The sequence below is a fragment of the Mustela nivalis genome (assembly GCF_964662115.1).
Source record: "Mustela nivalis genome assembly, chromosome: 16".
NCBI classification, from domain to species: Eukaryota; Metazoa; Chordata; class Mammalia; order Carnivora; family Mustelidae; genus Mustela; species Mustela nivalis.
In genome coordinates, this window is record NC_139035.1 from 13,243,072 (window position 1) to 13,268,843 (window position 25,772).

General features: G+C 40.5%; 1 protein-coding gene across 19 annotated transcripts in view; it reads right to left on the bottom strand.

Moving 5' to 3' along the window:
* SPATA45 (spermatogenesis associated 45) overlaps nucleotides 1–25,772 on the bottom strand; it is a 40,519-nt gene that overhangs the window by 13,528 nt on the left and 1,219 nt on the right. For 5 of the 19 annotated variants that reach the window (XR_014303823.1, XR_014303824.1, XM_082702537.1 and 2 more), the window contains exons 2-3: nucleotides 8,316–8,381; nucleotides 5,893–6,005 (exon numbers count right to left, since the gene is read on the bottom strand). The exons of 2 other annotated variants lie outside the window; for them this stretch is intronic. Coding sequence is in view for 1 of the 17 variants with exons in the window: in XM_082702536.1 (XP_082558662.1) it covers nucleotides 4,876–4,908; nucleotides 5,101–5,211; nucleotides 5,340–5,393; nucleotides 5,553–5,622; nucleotides 5,893–5,924 (300 nt within the window). In the remaining 16 variants the exon portion in view is untranslated. Of the gene's footprint in view, nucleotides 1–4,871; nucleotides 4,909–5,100; nucleotides 5,623–5,892; nucleotides 6,006–8,315; nucleotides 8,382–25,772 lie in introns of all 19 variants that reach the window. 12 more of the 19 variants (XR_014303826.1, XM_082702550.1, XM_082702547.1 and 9 more) reach the window with 6 other exon arrangements.

Below are 25,772 nucleotides of genomic sequence, written 5' to 3' on the forward strand. Positions count from 1 at the left end.
CTGAGGATGAAAAGGTATTTTGCCACTGCTGGCTTGTTTTTTAGCAAAGTTCCCAGATAATCCAAAAGGCTTCTAAGAGACCTAATTTGTTGGGCAAAACCCTGGCATCTGAGTCCCAGAGGCTATATTCAAACCCTCTTCTTATAGTGCAAGCTGGAGGAAGATTTCTCCCTCCGTGGGCTTCAGTGTCTTTAGCTGTGAAATGGGCTTCTATCACTACAGAGCTATTGTGAGGATTAAATGAGATAACACATGGAAGGGACTTGGAAACAATAAAGTATATAAAGCAAATGTTGGGGAAGAAAAATTTTTCTCTACCCTCAAGCTTTTTCTGGCTGGTCTAAGAATTAAATTAACATGAGACAGGTAACAGGAAAGAATCAATCTAATTTGTACATACAGAGGTCCTACAGATATGGCTAAGGCAGGAAGCTTTTTTTTTAAACAGAGAAACAATAAATTAGTGAGGAATTGACAGGATAAAGAAAACTTATGTTTGGGAACTTCAACTAGTAAGGAATTCTAGACAGAATTCGGTGGGAGCTGTCAGTTAATAAAAGTAACAAGGTTTATTTATATAGGCTTCGTCACCCTAAATTCTCTACCTGTGATAAGGATGTCTCTCTACCTCCTGATACAGGGAGGGTACCTTTCACATGGGAGGTTAGTTTCTTGCTCTCTGGACACAAAGGACAGTCAGTGTATCTATTCTTTTTTGCACTGGCTATTTCTTAAGTAACTTTAATTCAAAATAATCAAGATGCCAACATAGCATATTTTGGAGTAGCCTACCCGGAGCCCCAACACAAGCATTATGAGTTCTTCTAAAATGTACATTGGTTAGATAGATTATTAATTCAGAAAGTTATGTGTGTTGTATCCAAGAGTAATTCTCCATCATTATTTTACAATGTAATTATTCGTCACATAAGAAAGCCAATTTGAGTAATTCTTTTTTTTTTTTTTTAATTTGAGTAATTCTTAAGCCAGTGATTTTTCTCTCACTCTGGGAGAGGCTGGGGTGTTGACAATATTAATTCCCAGGCTGTAAAGAATGGTAATGTCTCTGAAGGCCAGGAAATGGGCTCTGGGGTGGTCTCTGGGAGAAGAGCATACAGAGGTTTAACAAAGTCTACAGAATCAGGAATCCATTGACTGCAGTAGCCAACTACCCCCCCAAAATGTACATAATAGCCACTTACTTGTCTCGGGGAGAGGGATGAACAAAAGTGACTCAAGGTGTTTTGGAGCCAGCTTTCCAATGCCCTGAGATCTCTCCTGTCCTAAGTAGTGAACAGTTGTTCACACGCACTGCAGTTTACATGTGGAGGCTTTACGGCCTCATTCAGTCAGTGCCTTTAGGAGGATGAGGGAATCTATAAGAGCTCCCTGCTTGGTTTGATTATCCCCCGATTAGAATCAGAGGTGACAGGTAGAGATAAATCCTCTGAGCAGATGGTACAGAAAGTCACATGAGTGTCAAAGAATCCCATTCCTGGGGCGCCTGGGTGGCTCAGTGGGTTAGGCCTCTGCCTTTGCCTCAGGTCGTGCTCTCAGGGTCCTGGGATTGAGCCCCGCATTGGGCTCTCTGCTCAGCGGGGAGCCTGCTTTCCCCTCTCTCTGCCTGCCTCTCTGCCTACTTGTGATCTCTGTCAAATAAATAAATAAAATCTTAAAAAAAAAAAAAAATCCCATTCCTGATCCTCTATTTTAAAGTTAATGGTGGGCTTTGAGGTGTGACTGAGACCTGGCTGCCACTGCCATTTAAGGGCAAATTGTCCCTCAGGAGAAAAACACATTCTCTCAGGGTGATGAGGCTTAGGGACATTGCTTCTTAAACTTTACTTTTTCATAAGTACAGGACAATTTCTCTTCCAGTGACCTGGATTCTTGCAGTATCTTTGATTGCCTGGAGGCCAACAGGGAGAGCTCTGAATGGGCCTTGAATTACTCAGTCACGCTCTCACCTTTCCAAAAAGACTCAAGTTGCAAAGCAAGAATTGTTGCTATGAGTTCTTTTTTAATCCTGTTTTCCTGCTCTTTTCAAAGAATTAAGTAGCTGCCTCCATTTTTATGCCAAGTGGCTGCCCTGACCAACTGACCACATGGATTTGTTATTGGATTTCAGGGAGAAAATATCCCATTAAAGCAGAAATTAAAAGTTCCTATGTTCCAGGGCTTCTGGATTTAATAAAGTCTGCCTTTGAAAAGTTTATATAAAACATTCAACAAAGGCTTTTATGCACTCTTCTTTCTAAGTACATGGTTCAACCTCAGACCAATTTACTTTGAGGGGGAACACCTCTAACAGAGCTCCCATGCGAGCCTCCAGCTGAGCTGTTTCCTGGTATATGTGCAGGACTGCCTGAGAAAGGCTCAGGCCATCTGCTTCCTCTGTGAGGGAGTTTTCTCCAGAGACCATCTAGCTTGTCTCCTAACCATCATATAATCCTGGGTAAGAAGAACACCCCTACATAGCCGGTCTCCGTCTCTGTGAGTGGAGTTGTATATAACCACTAATCTTTCTCACTCATCTCTAAATTTGGTAGGATGTGGAGAACAAAGGCAAAAGAAAAAATTAAATTTCCTTACAACTTACGGCCCATTGACAAGTCCTTGAGAGTGACTGACATTCCTTTAGGGACTCAACTGCCTCCATGTTAATACTTTGAGAAGGGCAAAAGGCAGCCTTAGCTTAACATTAGCACAAACTGCAGGACCCTATTGGTCTTCTTTAACATATGGAAATCCCTTTGGAAACTTCCTTTATCTCTCCCCCCAACCCCAAGATATATGTTAGAAATCATCCTCCAAGCATATGGCCCACTGATATACACCTGAAGGGTCTCATGACTAAGGTTTTACTAGACAGTAGTAAATGACCTTATTCGAACAATAGCTAGCCCCTCAAGGTGCTGGAAACCTTGCCCCCAAATTCCTTAGAGACTTCACCATTCCTACACCCCCTCCCAGCTGGAGACTATATGATCAGCCACTCTTCATGACCCCAGTGCTGCTGCTCTCTCTGCCTGCTGGTCCTGTTCCCTAGCTTTCATAAAACCACCCCTTTCGCACCAAAGACACCTCAAGATTTCTTTCTTGACTGTTCACTACCGAACCCCAACATTTTCACATCACTCCAAGGGCAGAAGTAAAAAGATTTTATAATTTAAAAGATCTGCTGCTGTCCTGGGGACATGAATTCTTTGCCCAGGCAGTCCAGGATACATGCACAAAGGACATGGCACAGAAATGCCTGAAACTGGCTTGATTACAGAGCCCTGGGAAGTAGGAGGAGTTGAATTGTAAGGGATAGCAAAGCAAGCCCTGTTGCTCTCCCTGGGCACTTTTGCTAAATTCACTTCCTGACATTCAGTATTTACATAAGGAAACTGTTATTTCCTGGGCCTAGAGATCAGGCAGAAGTATTCTCTGCAAATCTCATGAAGAAAGGGAAATTTTAACAGGCAGCTGGGTGTTAAAGAGTTTTTTTGGGTGGGGGGGAAGGTGATAGCAAAGGCCTTTGTTGTTGCACAGGCAATAAAGATGCTGTTGTGAAAACATGAAACATCTCCGGTCACAGATCACTAATCTGTGACACCAGGCAGGTGCTACTGAAGTGGGACTTTTCCGGCACTAACAAGCAACAAAGTTTGAGAAAGCAAAGGCCCCTTATGTTCTGGGCCTCTTACAACAAACTCCTCTGATTGCTGACACTGCCAGTCAAAGAGCATGTCTTGGAACCACAACTGGCCACCAGGTAGACTCCAGGCAGTGCACCCTCCCAATGGTGAAGACCAGAGAGTGTATTTTACTGGTCATAAAAATAAGCATCAAAGGCCTTTAGTTTTATAGTCTATCTTTGTAAATGAACTCTCTAGATCTTATGAGCGCAGCATATTTTACACTCTCTTGTGAGATGCCTCTTGTGTCCTTGGCTTTGTTTTGACTCACTGTTGAGATGAATAGATCCTACTCAACAATCACCAGACAATGGATCTTCTTTTTTTGTTTGTTTGGGTTTTTTAAGATTTTATTTATTTATTTGACAGAGAGAGAGAGAGAGAGAGAGAGAGAGATCACAAGTAGGTAGAGCAGCAGGCAGAAAGAGGGGGGAAGCAGGCTCCCTGCTGAGCAGAGAGCTAGATGCGGGGCTTGATCCCAGGACCCTGAGATCATGAACTGAGCCAAAGGCAGAGGCTTAACCCACTGAGCCCCCCAGGCGCCCTGACAATGGATCTTCTGAATCAGAGAAACTTTAATGTTTGAAAAATTTAACAGGGCTCTCATCCTAAAGAATTGTCTTAATGGCATCTGTGCAAAGACCAAATTCAGAAGTGGATACAAAAGTATATAATATCCTTCTTCCAAGGGAAATCTTGGAATCCTTTTTCCAAGATGAGAACAAAAACAAAAACAAAAACAGAAATTAGACTTGGAACAAAAATTTAAAAAATTAAAACTGCACACCCGACATAAAATTCCTCCTTGTGGGGAGTCAGCTTCTACCTTGTCCTCAGCTTGCTTTCTGCTCCATCTCATTAAGAAGGAGGAATTTATGTCAATGTGGAGTTTTAATTTTTGTTCTAATTTGTTTTTGTTTTTGTTTTCATCTTGGAACAAGGATTCCAAGACTTCCCCCCCCACACCATAGTATCTAATCAGCCACCCCTCACAACACCCATGCAGCAGCTCTTTCTGCCCACGAGTCCTGTCCCCGTGCTTTAATAAAACCACATTTTTACACCAAAGACATTGCAAGAATTCTTTCTTGGTCATTGGCTCCTGACTCCACCCCACCAAACCTCACGTGTATTCTAAAACCCTATCATTAAGAACCAAACAATTAAATGCACCATCTTCTAGCACACCTGTTTATTTTATGTCTAAGATCTGTGGTCCTGGAAACTGTAAGAAAAAAGTTGGTTACTATTGCTTTAGCAGCAGATTTTGCAATACCTTTAAGAATCAAGGGAAAGTTCCTGATTGTAGCCTTAATTTACATTTATCCCTAACCAGAGAAGTAGGGACCTGCCAAAAGGACTAAAACCCTTCTAGTGGCTCCTTTCTAACTCCATGATGTAAATTTGGGGAACTGACCAATGAGATGTCTTCTTTAGCTTGTAAACATTTAGAGGCATAGTTAGATTTTCTCCTTCCCTGAAATAAAAGGTTGCTTTCAGTTCCAGAGGTCACCTCTTTAGCTATGGCCTGGGAAATACAAATGAGAGCATTATCCTTCTGGCCAATGCCAGAATCAAGGAAAGGAAAAAGAAAGGGTTTCATGTTTAGTTCAAGTACAAAGTCTTGATCTGTCGTCTTGGGCAGAAGCAGTTTACCTCAATGCCCGCTACTTCTCTTCCTTGCCAATTTGATTTGGAAATCTCCAGCATCTATGGAAGGATCATGGGGACCTCCTTCAGCTGTGATGTGTGTACCCAAGGCTCAATGCCTTCTACTTTTGCAGCAGTATTGGTCATCAGGGGCACTTGGTAAAGTCTCTTTCAATGGGGCTCAAGGGCTATCTTTCTTTGATAATATTTTCAGAATACCTCATCATCAGGCTTTAAACTGTGATCAATAGAATCCTTTGAATTGGGAAACCAGGGAGCCTTCTTTAACCTGTGGATGATAGACATTAGAGACTTACAGCCGCTCGTCATGCTTTCGTGAGACAACCAGGTCAGCAGAAAGTAGTACAGTGGTAGAATTTTAAGAAGCTTGCAAGGTTTTCATTAGGGCTGGTGTGATTTGCCCAGTGAAGTGGGTGTCCCGATCATTAGAGATTACAGGTGTACCCCAAGTGGGAAGTACATTTTTTAAACAGTTTTTGTTTTTTTAAAACCCATTGTAAAGGCATCAGACTTGCCATGGGGAGAGGCTTCAACCCACCTGGAAAAACATACAAACAGTAACAAGAACATATTGATCGTCCATATGAAGTGGGAGATGAATGAAGTCCAGCTATAGGTGCTCAGAGGGTCCAAAGGGAAGATGTCTGAGGCCTATGGAGACAAAAACAATTTTTTTAGGATTATGGACCTGACAAGTCAGATATTGCTCATGGACTGTTCTTGCAATTTTATACAAGTCTCTCCACCAACGTCTATAGTTTGAGTCATCTTAAATGCTTCATGGTGGGTAAAGGAATGAAAAACCCACCAAAAAAATGGGATTTGCCAGGGACCTGGGAAAAACCCAGCAGCTGTCTTGGCTTTCCCATAGCCCTGACTGTTTAATTTACAGTGATTGTTCAATTTTGCAGATTCAGGAGGGGACTGTTGCTATGTTACAAGGACATCAGGATGGGAAGAGTCTCTCTGTGAGGGGCCATTGTTTGTAGAAGCAGAATGTACTTGTCACATGTGCCCAAATCTTACAAATTCAACATAAAGAAAACTTAGTATTACCTCTAATTTGGCAATGCCTCCTATATAATTTGACACATCAAATGAGCCTACTTAGTTCAGTAAATCTTTTGGAATGGTCCAGGTCATAAAGACTTAAGCAGACCAAAAGTCTACAAACAAAACAAAACCAAAAAAACTCTTTATCCTTTTAACTTAGAGAAAACCAAATTTTAATTTTGTACCAACTATTTTTGATATTAAAAAGTACTCATTTTAGTCTTAGTCCTGACCACCCATAAAATTCCTTTTTCTAAAGATACCTTTTTCATAAACCTCTGGCAACTTTCTTTTTTACATTCAGATTTTGTCCTGAGGTTTCCATCTTAAAATAACTAGCCTCACTTCGGACAGAATTACTTTCTTCTCCCTCAGCTAAAATGTATTCCTATCCCTCTTATTTATTATTTTTTAAAAATTATTTTTATTAACATATAATGTATTATTTGCCCCAGGGGTACAGGTCTGTGAATCATCAGGCTTACACATTTCATAGCACTCACCATAGCACATACCCTCCCCAATGTCCATCACCCAGCCACCCTCTCCCTCTTATTTATTTTAACCAAAAATACACATCTTACTTCTTTCACATGGAGTATGTTTCTCTTGTTAGAATTTTTTAGCTCTTAGAAACCTTAATTTCTAGTGAAAGCTAATAAGTAAGCAATGATGAATTCTGTTACACCAGTACTTTTTTTAAGTTGGTTAACTAACATTTTGATCCACACTTATTTTGGGGTCCTCAACCTGACGGTTACTGATCGAAGTTCCTCAGGATACGAAACAGGCTTAGTAAGATTTGCTGTTTTTGCTACATATCTACAACTTCCGGGGCTACAGTTCTTACACATAAGATATGCTGAAAGGTGGCACACTTGACCCTAGGATCCAAGGATCCCATTAGCTAAGCCTTTGGGTTTCTTTTTTTTTTTTTTTTTTTTTTTTTTTTTATTATTTATTTGTCAGAGAGAGAGAGAGAGTGAGAGCGAGCACAGGTAGACAGAGTGGAAGGCAGAGGCAGAGGGAGAAGCAGGCTCCCTGCGGAGCAAGGAGCCCGATGTGGGACTCGATCCCAGGACGCTGGGATCATGACCTGAGCCGAAGGCAGCTGCTTAACCAACTGAGCCACCCAGGCGTCCCAGCCTTTGGGTTTCTTAGAGCCGAAGTAATACTTAAAAGGAACATGCCACTGGATTTGGGGACTGTGTTTGACAGTTTATCTCACTGCACTGAAATTTTCTTGAGGTTGGCAGGTGACCTAGTGTCAGTTTAACCCATTCTGTGACCCACTTATCCTATCACTGGAGTCTTCTTGAGGTGCTTATAGCTCTAACAGCCTTCAAATGGTTGACCCATGCCCACAGTTTTTGTGGTTTTTTGGCCTCTGAGATCCCCTCTAGCAGTAGCCTTTATCTCCACCAAACAAGACAAACATGTGCACCTTAAAGTATTGGCAGTTACCCAGAGATAGATGTTTCTTCATCTTGACCACAAGAAGTGCCTGTGCACATACCACCAATTCTCATGGAACCTTGCTAAGGTTTTACCTGGGGGGACCTATGGCCTGAAAGGTTAGGGCCTTGGCTCTGGGAAGACCTTTCTCCAGCTGAGTTGGGCTATAAGCAAAACTGCTCGCTCTCCTGAGCTCTAGGCTGACCTGTCAGCTCTGTTGGCAGAGTAGCCAACTCAACTGGGCTCCAGCTGGCTCCAGGCATAATGCAAATTCACCAGCTCAGTTGGCTGCAGGCATAATCATGTCAGCTCAAGCTGACCTGCCCAGTAAAGGAAAGCCAATTAGACAGGGATCTTAAACACACAAAGAGCAGAGCTCAGAATCAACAGGGACTTATCCATAGCCCTTGGAAATGTGAGAAAGTCAACTCAAAGTATTCTCGGGTACCACACCTGTTTTTCTTGTTGTCTCCAGACGCTGCCACAAATTCACTTTGGATCCCATCACTGCCACCAAATCTGTTAATTAACAAATATTCAACTGAGGAAATTTTTGAAGGTATAACTGGCTTCATTTAATAGAGGGGAGCTCCAAGGGTTACAGAAAAGGTAAAAGGCTTTTAAAGAGAGAGAAGGAGTTGAACAAAGGAAACTATTAGCAAAGAATCCATTGTTTTAGGCAAGGTCACCCTCCTAAGTAAACTTCCTAGTGCTGACCGGGGAAATTCCTGTGTTGACTGGTTAAAGATTCTGGAACATTGAAACTGCTGTCAGGTTAGGTATTAAGCCTTGGTTTACTGACTTGGGGACTTAACCTACATAACACCATTTTGGGCCTGTGGTTTTCTTTTTAGCAATCCAGAAAAATAAAGCAAGTGGGAGCTAACGTAACTGGATGGGCAGATCAACCTCTGGTTATCATTTATGCTCCAACCCAATTCCATGGGGGAAAAATGAAGAGCAATTATCCTTATATTACCAATCTTTACTAAATAAAAAAATGCAGCTCTAGAGGCAATGCAAAGTTCATCCATTCCTTCTCACCAGCTCTAAAACTTCCCCTATTTTTCTCATAAGGCTTGCAAAATTACTGGCCGTCAAAAACCAAAGCCTTTCTTGGGGAACTTACATTTTTTCTCTGTCCTTTCAAGATATGAATCTTACCTTGTATTTGCAATATAAATACCCAGGAGGCATCTGAAACAATGCCAACCCTAAGACTAAATGAGGGACAAAATTAGGGACCTTTAAAAGAACACAAAGTGCTCCACAGCTTCTATAAGATTACTTGTCAAGGACAAATATAAATCACGTGCCTTCTCTATGAATATTACCAGTAAAAAGCTTTAGCTATCCAAGCAGATACTTAACTTACAAATTAGTGAGTTTTGTATTGTTATATCTGTTTCATGCTCAAATTTTAAAATGGAAAGCTATAAAAACCTCAGTTTTATACATTATCAATATATTTTTCTACCTCCAGATAGTATTACCAAAATTAATTTGTAAGAGAGCTCTATTTGATTGGCCTAAAATTAAGCGCTTACACATTCAAGCATTTCTAAATCTCAAAAAATATAATAGAAGCTAACCAGTTTTTCAAGTTCATATGATCTAGGAAAATTTTCAGTAAATAAAAGCTAAGTTTAAATTTGTTGGTTTAATTAATATAATAAATACACACAGCCAACAGATACATGAAAACATGTTCAACATCACTCGTCATTAGTGAAATGCAAATCAAAACTAAAATGAGATACTACCTCACCTTATCAGAATGGCTCAAATCAAATATATGAGAAACAAAAAGCACTGGTGAGATGTGAAAGAAAAGACCCTTCATGTACTGTTGGTGGGAATGTAAACTGATGCAGCCACTGTGGAAAAAATATGGAAGTTGGTCAAAAAATTAAAAATAGGGGCACCTGGGTGGCGCAGTGGGTTAAGCCTCTGCCTTTGGCTCAGGACATGATTCCAGGGTCCTGGGATCGAGCCCGGCATCGGGTTCTCTGCTCAGCAGGGAGCCTGCTTCCTCCTCTCTCTCTCTCTCTGCCTGCCTCTCTGCCTACTTATGATCTCTCTCTGTCAAATAAATAAAATCTTTTTAAAAAAAATTAAAGATAGGGGTGCCTGGGTGGCTCAGTGGTTAAGCCGCTGCCTTCGGCTCAGGTCATGATCTCAGGATCCTGGGATCGAGTCCTGCATCGGGCTCTCTGCTCGGCAGGGAGCCTGCTTCCTCCTCTCTCTCTCTGCCTGCCTCTCTGCCTACTTGTGATTTCTCTCTGTCAAATAAATAAATAAAATCTTTAAAAAAAAATTAAAAAAAAAATTAAAGATAGAACCAACATATGATCCAGGAATCACACTACTGGGTATTTACCCAAAGAAAATGAAAACACTCATTTGAAAATATATATGCACTCATATGTTTACTGAAATATTATTTACGATAGCAAAGATATGGAAGCAACCCAAGTGTTCATCCATAGACGAATGGATAAAGAAGATGTGATACATATGTTACATATATACAATGGAATATTAAATAACATACAATATATGTAGCAAAATATTATTCAGCCATAAAAGGAATTTTTCTTGCCATTTGCAATGACATGGATGGACCTAGAACGTATGACAGTGGAATAAGTCAGTCAGACAAAGACAAATATCATATGAGTTCACTCATATGTGGAAGTTAAGAAACAAAACAAATGAACAAACAGAAAAAAAGAGACAAAAACACAGACTCTTAAACACAGAAAACTGATGGTTACCAGAGGGAAGGTAAGTGGGGGGGATGGGTGAAATCGGTGAAGGGGATTAAGGGTACACGTACTATGATGAGCACTGAGGAATATGTAGAACTGTCAACTCACTACATTGTACACCTTAAACTAATATAAAATTTTATGTTAATTACACTTCAGTTAAAAAAGAGGGAAAAAGTATGATGCAGATGCTAAAAAATATATAGAGAGAGAGATGTGTCTTTTGAGTTATTGGCATTAAGTATGATACTTTTCTACTTCGGTTTACTAAAAGTCAAACAAGATCATGTTATCTTTGTTACCAGATTTGTCAGTAAAAAGTAAGTAACTTAAGATGATGGCTAACTGCTTTAATGTCTCAGGAAATTTTCATAAGCAATCTAAGTATTATTATTAATAAATAAATTAAAAAGATGAATAGTTCCAGCAAGCAAATTCAAAGGATTCAAAGGACCCCAAATGATCAGTTGCTACTCTTGCTGCCTTTATGTAAATAATCAGGCCAAGTTTATTCAAAGTAGACTTATTTTGCAAACAGATTAGTCTTAATTTGGCTATCTTTTATAGAAATGACAGTATTTATAAAGAGAAAAATTATGTTTCAATAACAAAGCTTTGTGGATATTAGAAGCTATACTATTCATTATAAATGGAACTGGATCCTAAAGTCTTCTAGCTACAAATCTCCAAACTCACATTTCCAATTTTTCTTGTCTTAGAATCATTAAGAACTAAAACTGTGCTTTTCCCAAAGCCATGCAAACAAAGTTGGACAACTTGACATATAAACTTCAAGGGAATCACCACAACAGTTCATGTATGGACAATCCTTGTTGCCCATTGGTGTGAGGGCCACTCAGAGAAATGACCAGAGACATTCAAACTGCAAACAAGGAAAGTCTATCAGATTACCCATGTCTGCCTTCACTCCGTCTAGAAATGCTTTGGGGCAGACATCTAGAAATCCTCTCAACTGGCTACTCTCAGAACTCAGAGACTGGTTTAAAATTTACTCCAACCATTAACAGTTGCTTTTCTTTGCTCCCACAGAAATGCCTCTTAATACCTGATTGTTGTTTGTACCATACAGGCCTAGCTTTGGGAGGCCATCTGCAAGATAACCTCCTGAAATGAATTGAACTCAACTGACCTATTGTCAGGACTAAGAGGCTAGTTAGTTCGATGAGATGAAACAATCTACCAGTTCAACTTCTGGACAATGAAACTTCTTGGGGGAATTTCGAAGGAGGACTGTAGGGGAGTGAAACCTGCCAACCCAAACTGTATCTCTTTAGCTCAACAGGGAGGAACTTGTAATCATGGGTGAAAAATGTCACTTCTATGTCTAACAAATCTGTTAAAAGAAAGCATTAGTAATTTTCTTCAGATAAATTAAGTTTACCCACTAAAGGGACCAACCTACTCCCAGGAGTAGGAGACAGGTCTAGTGGGGGTATGGGTAATGTGCTTCAATTTGTTCTTTTCTATTTTTTTTAAAGATTTTATTTATTTATGGGGCGCCTGGGTGTCTCAGTGGTTTAAGCCTCTGCCTTCAGCTCAGGTCATGATCTCAGGGTCCTGGGATTGAGCCCCGCATCGGGCTCTCTGATCAGCAGGGAGCCTGCTTCCCCCCCTCTCTCTGCCTGCCTCTCTGCCTACTTGTGATCTCTCTCTGTCTATCAAATAAATAAATAAAAATCTTAAAAAAAAAAAGATTTTATTTATTTATTTGGCAGAGAGAAATATCACAAGTAGGCAGAGCAGCAGATGGGGGGTGGGGGAAAGCAGGCTCCCTGCTGAGCAGAGAGCCGGATGCAGGGCTCGATCCTGGGACCTTGAGATCATGACCTGAACCAAAGGCAGAGGCTTAACCCACTGAGTCAACCAGGTGCTCCTGTTCTTTCTATTGTTTGTCCTTATTCTAATTTATGTTGTTTCCTCCCTCTATGGATTTCTTGCCACTCAGCTACTAACTCTCCACAACCACCAGCTCAGCATTTAATATGTGAAACTTCTAAGAAAGCCTTAGAGGAAGAAGCTGTTGAGGTTCAGGGCAGGCCACCCCAGGATGTGCTGCTTTGGCATGTGGATTAATTTGAGCTCAAAACAATCAAGACTTAAAAGGCACAGGAAGAACCTTTGACCTTCCCCCTGCCAACCTTACAAATAAAATGGCCAGTTCTTTTATTTGGAAATAGGAGAGGAATTGCAATTCAGGGCAAGCAAGCTATGGTGAACCCTAGGCAAGTCCAAAGAAACAAAGGGAAGGTTAGCTTTTATTAGGTTTTAGAAGGAAATCGGGGAGGGTTGTTTTGAACAAAAGTTCATTGGAGAAGAAATAGAGTTTGGGGTTGTGGAAGTCTCTCACTGGCTGGAAGCAGTGATTAGCATGTTGTTGCTGGGGCACAGAGGGATATTTCTTCTTTGTCTTAAAACCAAGAGATAAATACCTAGGTGGAAGATGTCCTCCCTTGTCAAGGTGATTCTTTTCTTCTTTTGTCCCTACTGCTTATGCAGGCTGTAAGGCTGTGAGAGCGCCCCCACCCCTCCGCCACCCCCATGAGAGCTTCCAGAATCCATTTGAAATGAGGTTTCCTTTTTTTTTAAGATTTTATTTATTTATTTGAGAGAGAGAGAATGAGAAGAGGGAGGGTTAGAGGGAGAAGAAGACTCCCAGCTGTGCAGGGAGCCTGATGAGGGACTTGATCCCGGGACTCCAGGATCACGACCCAAGCTGAAGGCAGTCGCTCAACCAACTGAGCCACCCAGGCGCCCTGAGGTTTCCTTTTTACTCATTTTCACACCCCTAACTTTCTAAAAGAATTTAGGTAGAGGACCTGCTCCAGAAAGGGAACAGTCACCACTGACAACTACATTATAACATAGACTAGGTGTGGCAAAGAGGGAGGAACCTAGCCAAGTGTGTTTATTAAAATTCCTGTGTCCCATTATTTCTGTATGGCCCAGAAAACATCTGTTCACCAGACCTTTGCTCTGTTTCATCTTCCTGTGAATTATTTCCTTTCTTTTGAATTACTAGACCCCTCCCCACTTCTCCTTAATTCAGGATGACATATATGCCTCAGTTTGTCTGTCTTTGAAATCTCTTATGTTTACGTGGATTCTCCATGTGTACATTAATTAATGTTTTCTCCTCTTAACTTCTTATGTTGTCTTAATATTTTACTATTCTGAACTAAGAGGGTAAGGGGAAATTTTCCCCTCCCTGATAGCTACTCACTTCAAACCTTACCAAGGTCTTACTTCATTCCTACACTAAGGTTATAAGATAAAATACCAGGCATGCACAATCATGGCCAAATATGTGAAATTGAATTTAAAGCATGTTTAGGAGGGAAAGGGAAGATGACGAAACAGGGGACCCGTGTTTCATCCGGTCTCTTGAATTCAGCTAGTTATCTGTCAAATCAGTCTGAACACCTGTGAACTCAACCAGATCTAAGAAAAGAATTGCTGCAATTCTATAAATAGAAAAGTGACCACTTTTTGCAAGGTAGGGTACAGAGATGTGAATCGGAGGGGATATATCAGAAATTAAATGGCGGGAGGTGGGAGCCTCTGTAAGCCAGCTACTGGAAAGTGGTATAGCCCCAGAGTGCAAAATTGGAACTCTTAGAGGTCTGCTCCTGTGAGAGATGTCCCTGCCTGAAAGGTACTCAGGTAGCGAAGTGGGGAGGAATCCTCGGTACGACAGTGTGGTCTTAGGATCCCCAGGGCCACAGAAAGAATAGGGGGCCTGAATGTCACAGAGTTCCCAAGCATTAGAGTGAGGAAACTGGCTACAATTAGTGAGGCCCACAGTGGCCTCTCAGCTAGGGGTGGCCATTAACCAGGAACTCGGATGTGATCGGGAGACCGCTCTCCAAGGAGGGGCCAGCAAGCAACACCCCCTGGGAGACCCTGTTCCTTCCAGAGGAGCAGCGCAGGTGTGTGTAGGATCAGGCAACAGCTTCCCAAGTAGAGGCCTTGTGACCCCCAGGGTCCCAGTAAGACCCTGCTCCCCTACCTAGGAGGATCCCTGCGGATATGCACCACAGGCCTGCCGCGTGGTCCACACAAAAGGGTCTGACTGCCTTTCCCTGACGGGGCACTGAAGAGAGGGGGCAGCGATCATTCACTTCTGGGACTGGAGATGGGGTGCCTCCACTTTCACTTTTTAAAAAAAATCCTCTACAGCTGTGGGGGAGTGGGGTGTGGAAACCTTCAGGGAACAAAAGTCACATAGAGAAATCCAAGGCAGCCCGGCAAGGAGCAATGCAACTCCACCCAGGAAAAGACACCCGAGAGTCAGTGCAGCAGGCGGGTCCCCCAGAAGACCAGCAGGAACATCAGGTGAAGATCTGTTTACTGATCACTCCGGACTGAAAAACTCCTGTGCTAGAGGAAAGTAGTAGGTGGAATTCAAGGGCTTTTTCTCATGAGTCTTTAGTCTTTCGATTCAGTTCCTTTTTTTCCCTATTTAACTAGTTTCTTATTTTATCGATTGTTTTTAAGACTTTTAAAATTTTCATTGTTTACATTTACATTTTATAGATATACTCTTCATTTCTGGCCCCCTTTCACTGTATTCAATTATATGTAAATTAGACATAGATATATATAGATATGGATATATACACACATACATATATATATATATGTATATATATATATATATACATATATATATATATATAAAAGTTTTTCTTTCTTTATAATTTTGGAATTTAGTGTCTTCTAACAAACAGACCAAAATACACTCAGGACAAAGTGGATCACCCTATTTTGTCCACCTGTGAGATTATATTCTCTCTTTTTTACTTTTTTTTTACCTTTTTTTTTTCCTTTCTTTTTTTGGTTCTGACCTCTTCAGATTTGTCTAGTGTGTATTTTGCTGGGGTTGTGGTTGATATTTTTGACTTTGTACTCTTTGTCATCTATTCTTGTCTGGACAAAATGATTAGAAGGAGACGTTGACAGCAAAGGAAGGAACCAGAGGTAATACTCTCTTCCAAAGATCTAATTGATATGGATATAAGTAAAATGTCAGAAACTGAATTCAGAATAACGATTATAAGGTTACTAGCTGGGCTTAAAAAAAGCATGGAATACACTAGAGAATCTCTTAGTGCAGAAATAAAATCTAATCAAGCTGAAATTTTAAAATGCTTTAACTGAGATGCAGTCTAAAATGGATGGTCTAACAGTTAGGGTAAATGAGGCAGAAGAGAGAGTCACTGATACAGGAGACAAATTGATGAAAAGCAAGGAAGCTGAGGAAGAGAGAGGAAAAACAATTAATGGACCATGAGGGGAGGCTTCAGGAAATCAGCAATACCATAAAATGAAACAATATTAGGGGGCACCTGGGTGGCTCAGTCATTGGGTGTCTACTTTGGCTCGGGTCATGATCCCAGGGTCCTGGGATCAAGCCCTGCATCGGGCTCCCCACTCAGTGGGAAACCTGCTTCTCCCTCTCCAACTCTCCCTGCTTCTGTTCCCTCTCTCGCTGTGTTTCTCTCTGTCAAATAAATAAAATCTTTAAAAAACAAAACAAAACAAAAAAAATAAAACAAAACAAAAACAGTATTAGAATTGGGTCCCAGAGGAAGAAGAAAGAGAGAGAGGGACACAAGGTAATATTTGAGTAAATTATAGCTGAGAACTAACCTAATCTGCAGAAGGAAACAGGCATTCAAGTCCAGGAGGTATGGAGAGCCCCCCTCAAAAATCAATAAAAATAGATCAACATCTCAACAAATAACAATGAAGCTTGCCAATTTCAGAGACAAAGAGAAAATCCTGAGGGTAGCCTGAAACAAGCTCGAGGGTAGGAACATTAGACTGGCAGCAGACCTATCCACAGAGACGTGGCAGGCCAGAAAGGGCTGGTGTGATATATTCAGGATACTAAATGAGAAAAACATGCAGCTAAGAATACTTTATCCAGCAAGGCAGTCATTCAGAATGGGAGGGATTAAGAGCTTCCAGGACAAACAGAAACTAAAAGAATGTGTGATCACTAAACCAGCCCTGCAAGAAATATTAAAGGGGATCCTGTAAACAAAGAGAGAGCCTAAAAGGAACATATACCACAAAGGAATAGAGACAATATACAGAAACAGTGACTTTATAGATAGGGCAGTGGCACTAAATTTATTTATATTGGGCTAAATGCTCCAATCAAAAGACACAGGGTATCAGACTGGATAAAAAAAGCAAGACCCATCAATATGCTGTCTATAAGAGACTCATTTTAGACCCAAAGTCACCTCCAGGTTGAAAAGTGAGGGGAGTGGAGGACAATTAATCATTTTAATGGATATCCAAGAAAAGCTGGGATAGCAATCCTTATATCAAACAAATTGGATTTTAAACCAAAGACTCTAGTAAGGATTGACCCCATACTTACAGGGTCTATCCAACAAGAAGATCTAACAATTATAAATATTTATGCTCCTAACTTGGGAACAGCCAACTATATAAACCAATTAATAATAAAATTGAAGAAACACATTGATAATACAATAATATTGGAGACTTTAACACCCATTCACAGCAATGGACAGATAATCTAAGCAGGAGATCAACAAGGAAAAAAGGGCTTTGAATGACACACTGGACCAGATGGACTTCACAGATATATATAGACCATTCCAATCTAAAGGAACAGAATACACATTCTTCTCAAGTGCACATGGAACATTCTCCAGAATAGATTGCATAGTGGGTCACAAATCAGGTCTCACCAAGTACCAAGGACTGGAATTATTCCCTGCATATTTTTAGACCACAATGCTCTGGAAATGGAACTCAATCCCAAGAGGAAATTTAGAAGGAACTCAAATACTTGGAGGTTAAAGAGCATCCTACTAAAGAATGAATGGGTCAACCAGGAAATTAAAGAAAAGTTTAAAAAAATTCATGTAAACAAATGAAAATGAAAACACAATTGTTCAAAACCTTCAGGATACAGCAAAGGCATTCCCAAGAGGGAAGTACACAGCAATACAAGCCTTTCTCAAAAAATTAGGAAAGTCTTCTTCTTCTTTTTTTTTTTTTTTAAGATTTTATTTATTTATTTGACAGAGAGAAATCACAAGTAGATGGAGAGGCAGGCAGAGAGAGAGAGAGGGAAGCAGGCTCCCTGCTGAGCAGAGAGCCCGATGCAGGACTCGATCCCAGGACCCTGAGATCATGACCTGAGCCGAAGGCAGCGGCTTAACCCACTGAGCCACCCAGGCGTCCCAAAATTAGGAAAGTCTTAAATACACAAGCTAACCTCCACCTAAAGGAGCTGGAGAAAGAATAGTTAATAAAACCTAAACCTAGCAAGAGAAGAGAAATAATAAAGATTAGAGCAGAAATCAATGGAAGAGAAACCAAAAGAACAGTGGAACAGATCAATGAAACTAGAAGCTGGTCCTTTGAAAGAATCAGATTGATAAATGCCTAACTAGACTTATCAAAAAGAAAGAAGGACCCAAATTAATAAAATCATGAATGAAAGAGGAGAGATCATGACTAACACCAAGGACATACAAACAATTTTAAGAACATTCTATGAGCAACTATATGCCAACAAAATAGGCAATCTGGAAGAAATAGATGCACTTCTAGAAGCTTATAAATTACCAAACGGAAATAGGAAGAAATAGAAAACCTGAACAGACCCATAACCAGCAAGGAAATTGAAGCAGTAATCAAATATCTCCAACAAATAAGAGCCCAGGGCTGGGTGGCTTCCTAGGGGATTTCTACCAAACATTTAAAGAACTAATACCTATTCTTCTGAAACTGTTAAAAAAAAAAAAGAAAGAAAGAAAGAAAGAAGAAAGAAAGAAAGAAAGGAAAGGAAAACGTCCAGACTCGTTCTATGAGACCAGCATTACCTTGAACCCAAAACCAGACAAAGACCCCACCAGAAAGGATAATTACAGACCAATATCACCGAGGAACATGGATGCCAAAATTTTCATGAAAATAATAGCCAATAGGATCCAACAGTACATTAAAAGGATTATTCACCAGTACCAAGTGGAATTTACTCCTGGGCTACAAATGTGGTTCAATATTTGCAAATCAATCAACATGATACATCACATTAAGAAAAAAAAGGACAAGAACCCTAAGATCCTCTCAATTGATGCAAAAAAAGTATTTGACAAAATACAGCAATCTTTCTTGATTAAAACTCTCCACAGTATAAGGATAAAGGGAATATACCTCAGTATCATAAAAGCCATCTACCAAAAACCCATAGTGAATATCATTCTCAAAAGCGAAAACCTGTGAGTTTTTCCCCTAAGGTCAGGGATGCCCTCTCACCACTGTTGTTCAACATAGTAGAAGTCCCAGTCTCAGCAATGAGACAACAAAAAGAAATAAAAGGCATTCAACGTGGCAAAGAAGAAGTCAAAGTCTCTCTCTTTGCAGATGACATGACACTTTATGTGGAAAACCCCAAAGACTCCACCACAAAAGTGCTAGAAGTCATACAGGAATTCAGCAACATAGCAGGACATAAAATTAATACACAGCAGTTGCATTTTGGAGGGATGGGGTAACTGGATGATGGGCATTAAGGAGGGCACATGATATGATGAGCACAGTGTTATACACAACTGATGAAATACTGAACACTACATCTGAAACTCCTATTATATATTGGTTAATTGAATTTAAATAAAAAAAAGAAATGAGTTGTGTGTGTATATATATATATATACACTAACAATAAAGAATCAGAACATTTGGGTACCTGGGTGGCTCAGTGGGTTAAGCCGCTGCCTTCGGCTCGGGTCATGATCTCAGGGTCCTGGGATCGAGTCCTGCATCGGGCTCTCTGCTCAGCAGGGAGCCTGCTTCCTCCTCTCTCTCTGCCTGCCTTTCTGCCTACTTGTGATCTCTCTCTGTCAAATAAATAAATAAAATCTTTAAAAAAAAAAAGAATCAGAACATTTCTATACACTAAAACAGAAGAATCAGAAATTAAGGAGTTGATCCCATGTACATTTGCACCAAAAACTGTAAGATACCTAGGAATAAGCCTAACCAAAGAGGTAAAGGGTCTGTACTCTAGAAACTATAAAGCCTTATGAAAGAAATTGAGGAAGACACAAAGAATGGAAAAACATTCCATGCTCATGGATTAGAAGAATAAATATTGTTCAAATGTCTTTGCTGCCCAGAGCAATATACACATTCAATGCAATTTCTATCAAAATACCAGTGACATTTTTCACAGAACTGGAACAATTAGTCCTAAAATTTGTATGGAACTAGAAAGGACCCCAAATAGCTGGAAGACTGATGAAAAAGAAAAACAAAGCTGGTGGCTTCACAATGCCTGACTTCAAGCTCTATTACAAAGCTGTGATCAACAAGACAGTATGGTACTCGCACAAAAACCAACAAGTAGATTAGTGGAACAGAACAGAACCCCGAAATGGACCCTCAACTCTATGGTCAACTAATCTACAACAAAGCAGGAAAGAACATCCAATGAAAAAAGGACAGTCTCTTCAACAATTGGCGTTGGGAAAACTGGACAACCACATGTAGAAGAAACTGGACCATTTTCTTATACCATACACAGATAAATGCTCAAAATGGATCAAAGTTCTAAATGTGAGACAAGAATACATCAAAATCTTAGAGGAGAACACAGGCAGCAACCTCTTCAACCTCAGCCACAGCAACTTCTTGCTAGACATGTCTCCAAAGAAAAGGGAAACAAAAGCAAAAATGAACTATTGGGACTTCATCAAGATAAAAAGCTTTTGCACAGCAAAGGAAATAGTCAACAAAACTAAAAGGCAACCTATGAAATGGGAGAAGATATTTCAAACGACGTTTCAGATAAAGGGCTAGTATTCAAGATCTATAAAGCACTTGGGATGCCTCTGTTGCTCAGTTGGTTAAGTGTCTGTCTTCAGCTAGGGTGGTTATCCCAGGATTCTGGGTTCAAGTCCCGCATGTGGCTCCTTGCTCAGTGGGAAGACTGCTCTCCCTGTCTGACACTCTCCATGCTGTGCTCTCTCATTCTCTCTCCTCTCTCTGACAAATAACTAAATAAATAAAAGCTTAAAAAAAAAAGAAAGGAAGGAAGGAAGAAAGAAAGAAAAAAAGAAAAGAAAATCATTAAAGATCTATAAAGCACTAATCAAACTCAACACCCAAAAACCAAATAACCCAGTCAGGAAATAGGCAGAAGACATGAACAGACACTTTTCCAAAGAAGACATAAAAATGGCAGCAGACACATTGAAAAAATGCTCCATGTCACTTGCCATGAGGGAAATATAAATCAAAACCACAATGAGATACCACCTTACACCAGTTAGGATGGCTGAAATTAACAAGTCAGGCAACAACAAATGTTGGCAAGGATGCAGAGTAAGGGAAATCTTCTTACACTGTTGATGGGAATGCAAGTCCATGCAGCCCCTGTGGAAAACAGTACAGTTTCCTCAAGAAGTTAAAAATAGGGCTACCCTATAACCCAGAAACTGCATTGGTAGGCATTTACTCCAAAGATACAAATGTAGTGATCGGAAGGAGCACATGCACCCCAATGTTTATAGCAACAATGTCCACAATAGCCAAACTGTGGAAAGAGCCCAGATGTCCAAGGACAGATGAATAGATAAAGAAGATGTGGTATATTTATACAATGGACTATTACTCAGCCATCAGAAAGGATGAATACTTACCCTTTACTTCAGTGTGGATGGAACTGGAGGATATATGCTGAGCGAAATAAGTCAATCAGAGAAAGACAATATATCATTTGGTTCCACTCATAAGTAGAATATAAGAAATAGTGTGGAGGATCATAGAGGAAGGGAGGGAAAACTGAGGGGGAAGTCATCAGAGAGGAAGAAAAACCACAAGAGACTCTTAACTATACGAAACAAACTGAGGGTTGCTGGAGGGGAGGTGTGGAGGGCGATGGGGTAACTGGGTGATGGGCATCAAGTAGGGCACATGATGTGATGAGTGCTGGGTGTTATATGCAACTGAGGAATTATTGAATGCAACATCTGAAGCTAATGATGTTGGCTAATAAATTTTAAATAAAATAAAAATAAATAAATAAAATAAAGTGTGTTTATTTACATTTCAGAGGGAGAAAGGGCCTGATTTAACTCCTGATATAAATTAAATTTTACAATTTTGCAATAATGGAGCTGGCCATTTTCCTAGTAGTCACTGTCACCTAAAAGCATTTGTTGTGTTAGATGCCAGTGACTCTGTATGAAATGAACTGGTGTCCAGGAGTAAAAATTTTTCTGTAATCTTCAAGTTTTTTTCATCTGGTCTAAAAATGAAATATACATGAGACAGATTAACAGGAGAAGAAAAAAAACCCCAATTTTAATTATGTACACATGGAGGGTAATGACCTTGAGACCTAGGGAAACTGAAACCTGCGGAAATGACCACAGTAAGAAGTTTTTATACTTCTTAGTCAAAGAGACAATAAATTTGTGAGGAGTAGACAGGAAAAGGAAAACTTAGGGTCAGGAGCCTCAATTCGAAAGATATTCTAAACAGAATGTGGGCTGAGGTGGTAAATGAGTAAAAAGTAACAGGGTTTGTTTATATAGCCTTCTTAGGCTCTAAATTTTGTATTTCTGGTGATAAGGATTCCCCATCTCTCTACCTCCTGGAACGGCGAGGGTACCTTCCACAAAGGAGATTTATTTCCCATTTTTCAAAGTGTCCTTGCACTGGCTGTTCCTTCAGTAGCTTTAATTCAAAGTAATCAACATGCCATTATGGCTCATTTGGGGGGCAACCTGCCCTGGGCCCCTACACTGCCAAGTATAAATTTTGTTTAGGTACTGATGGTGTTATAAAGTAAAATCCAGTCCCTGGTTTCAGGACGCTCAAATCTAGTTAAGGGACAAAATGTACAAAGAATAGCTGGGTAGCCACGAGGCAATGTTCCATGAGTAGCTCCAAGGGTGTTAATAGTCAGAAGAGGATGATAGCTCTAGGGGCTCCAATCATAGAGATAGACTTAGGAAGGGAGTGGGAATGAAGTTGACCTGGACCATAGAGAATGGGTGGGATCTCGCTAAATTAAGGGAAGATGGAGAGATCATGAGTCAGATTGCATGATAAACACAAACGTGGCATATTAGAGGTCTGGAGAGGACTGATACGGTGTGATTTCCTCTTCCTTGTGCTAGTCCTCCTCTGTTGTTGGATGGCCTCCAGTCTGCATACTCTATTAGCACCCTCACACTCCCAGGCCTGGGAATCAGGAATTGGTCTTGCCAATACGTACCAACTACCATGCTCATGTGTTTTTGTAATTTATAGTAAGAACAATACAACTGGTTTTCTCAAAAAAGTTTCTTGCACAGAGCTTCTCAAACCTTGGGACTTTCCTGGGATGATTTCCTTGCACTATTAATGAAATGACTTTTGGAATGTACCTAGGGATGGGTTGGTTGCCAGAGGAACCAACCAATTGATGAAAGCATTGGAACTATCAGTCCCCCACCCCATCCCTTCCATTTGGTTTCTTTGTAAGAACTCAAGAAGCAAGACAAAAATACACAGAAGGGAAAACCCTGTGATTATTTTCTATGAATGTTAGACACACACACACACACACTATGTCTGGATGGGGAAAACAACACAGGGAGGATTCTGATTTCCAGCCTCCTCTATTCCTCTATTCCCCAACTGAATCTCTACAACAGCAGAGATCTGGCCACTCAGGTGGACAGAGCACAGTAATAGTGGTGGAAGCTGAAGTCAAGTTGCTAAAGTCTACCCCCTTCCCCAAGAAACACGGTGGATTCTACATCTAGTAGCATGGTTCTGGTTTGCATCTCATCCTCTTAGGTTGCAGGAAACCTTTGCTCAGGAACAGCCACATCACTCTTGATAGCATCTTGGACCTTGGTTCCTGGATGCCATCCAGATATCATATTGCTGAACTGTTACTTATTCAAATCTCTCTCAGATGTGGCATTCCACACCCATAATGCAGCTCGGCCTCCTCTCAACTCCCAGCCAAGTGATGCTCCCAGTACTGTCCTCTCTGGCAGGGAAAGGTTTATGGTTTATACCTCCAAACATATGACATAAAGTATGATTCATACCTAAACTGGTTAATAAATATCTACTATTGAAGTAGTATTGAAGTACTACAAAGGGATACTGCTGAGTTTTCCCCTTTCTGTACTCCATTATTTCCTTATGGAACTTTGTCAAATGAAGCATATGAATTTCATCTAATCCTTTCTTTGGAAATATCTTATTTTACATATATCATAGAAACTTAGAGTCAGAATCTTAAATCTCACAGAGTTGAATTTTCTTTCTTTTCTTTTTTAAAGATCTATTAATTTGAGGGGGGAGGGGCAGTGGGAGAGGAAGAGAGAATCCTCAAGCAGACTCCCCACTGAGTCTGGGTGTGGAGCCCCAAGCAGGGCTTGATCTCATGGCCCCAAGATCACGACATGAGCTGAAACCAAGAGTCAGATGCTCAACGGAATGCACCAGCCAGGTGCCCCACATTGTTCAATTTTCTATGGGACTCAGGCATCCTATCCATAACACACCTGATCCAACACAGATAACATCTGTTGTCTGGATATCATCTGTTCAACTGCTGACCACCTCTGATAAGAAATCTGCCTCTTGCTAGGCCAAAGGTCATTAGTATACGTCACCATATGTTGCCCTCTCAGGGCATCCTCAGAGTACTCTCTGGAAAGGGCTCTACAATCATAATTTCACTCTGAGAGAGCCTGGAGTAACTCCAGGACAATGCAAGCAAGCTTCAATAGGCAGGATGGGGTCAAATATAAGATAACATGAGAACAAGACAGAACTGAGGACAGACATGAATTGATGGACAATGGCTTTAAGTAACATTTACGGAGTATATTACTGATTACTATAGTTCAGAGGTCAGGCACTATTTAAACACTTTGTACTTACTAGCCATTTATTTCTCACAATAATTTCATGAAGAATATTGTCTCTGTTTTCTAGCTGCAGAAACTGAGGCACAGAGTAACTGATTCAAAGTCACGCAGCTGGTAAGTGAAAGAACTAGGATTTGAATCCAGGCCAATTGGATCTGAAGCCTGGACCCTAACCCCTATATAAGTTATCTTAAGAATGCCCGGACCATGTGCCAGGCACCATTCACTCATTTATTCCTCACAATAGCAGTGTACTATTATGAAACAGCTAAGCAACTTGCCCAAGGTTGGGCAGCTAGAGAGTACTAAAGTGGGGAATCAAATTCAGGTAACCTGTCTCTAGATATGCTCTTCTCCACTACTCTAAACTCCTTTCATGCTACGCTCCACGTAAGTGGTGACAGAATCAGACACAGAACTGTGGCATAGGCAGGGAAGCCAAGTGACAAAGTGGACAAGCACAGAATAGGTACCAGCTGGTGAAAATGTGTAGGGAAATTAGATACAGACTGTTATCCAGGATACCCAGAGGGCTCTCAATCCCATCTTTCTTGCTAAGGACTAGAGAAGGCACATTATCTCTAGACAAAAAGAAGAAGCCTACACAATCAGGAAGAATGGCTTTGCAGAAGTACATTCAGGAAGCTGCCTCTGTGCAGAGAGGGAAGTTATGTTCAGATATAATAGAAGACAGTCGCCAACACACACTGGCTAATGGGGAAATGAACCTAATATAACCTGCCAGTTTCTTCTTTCAGGAAGGGGGTGGGAGGTTTGCAGAGATCTGAATGATCACTGTGACTATCTGGAATGGAGGTATTACAGGGCAAGCGAAGAAAGGCCATTTAAAATTGTACCCACTGGATTCCCCTTCTAAACAGCTTTTCTGTGAACTATGTAGAAAGTTTCACGCTACATGAACTATTTAAAAAATCCCTCTGAATGTTGAATAATACGTGTGCTGTATATTGAGCAATGCAATTAGTATCTTTTTCAGAGACCCATAAAATAAACTTAACTAAGACTGAAGTTCTTTGGAGGCTACGTTTGGTTGGTTGTTCATTCAAAGAATACAGCTTAATACTCTGAAATACTATCTAAATCAATGTTTAGAAAATCATATTTGCAGGAGAAATTCGCATGCTTTTAAAAAAAGGAATGGATTCATTTACAAAGCAAGTAAT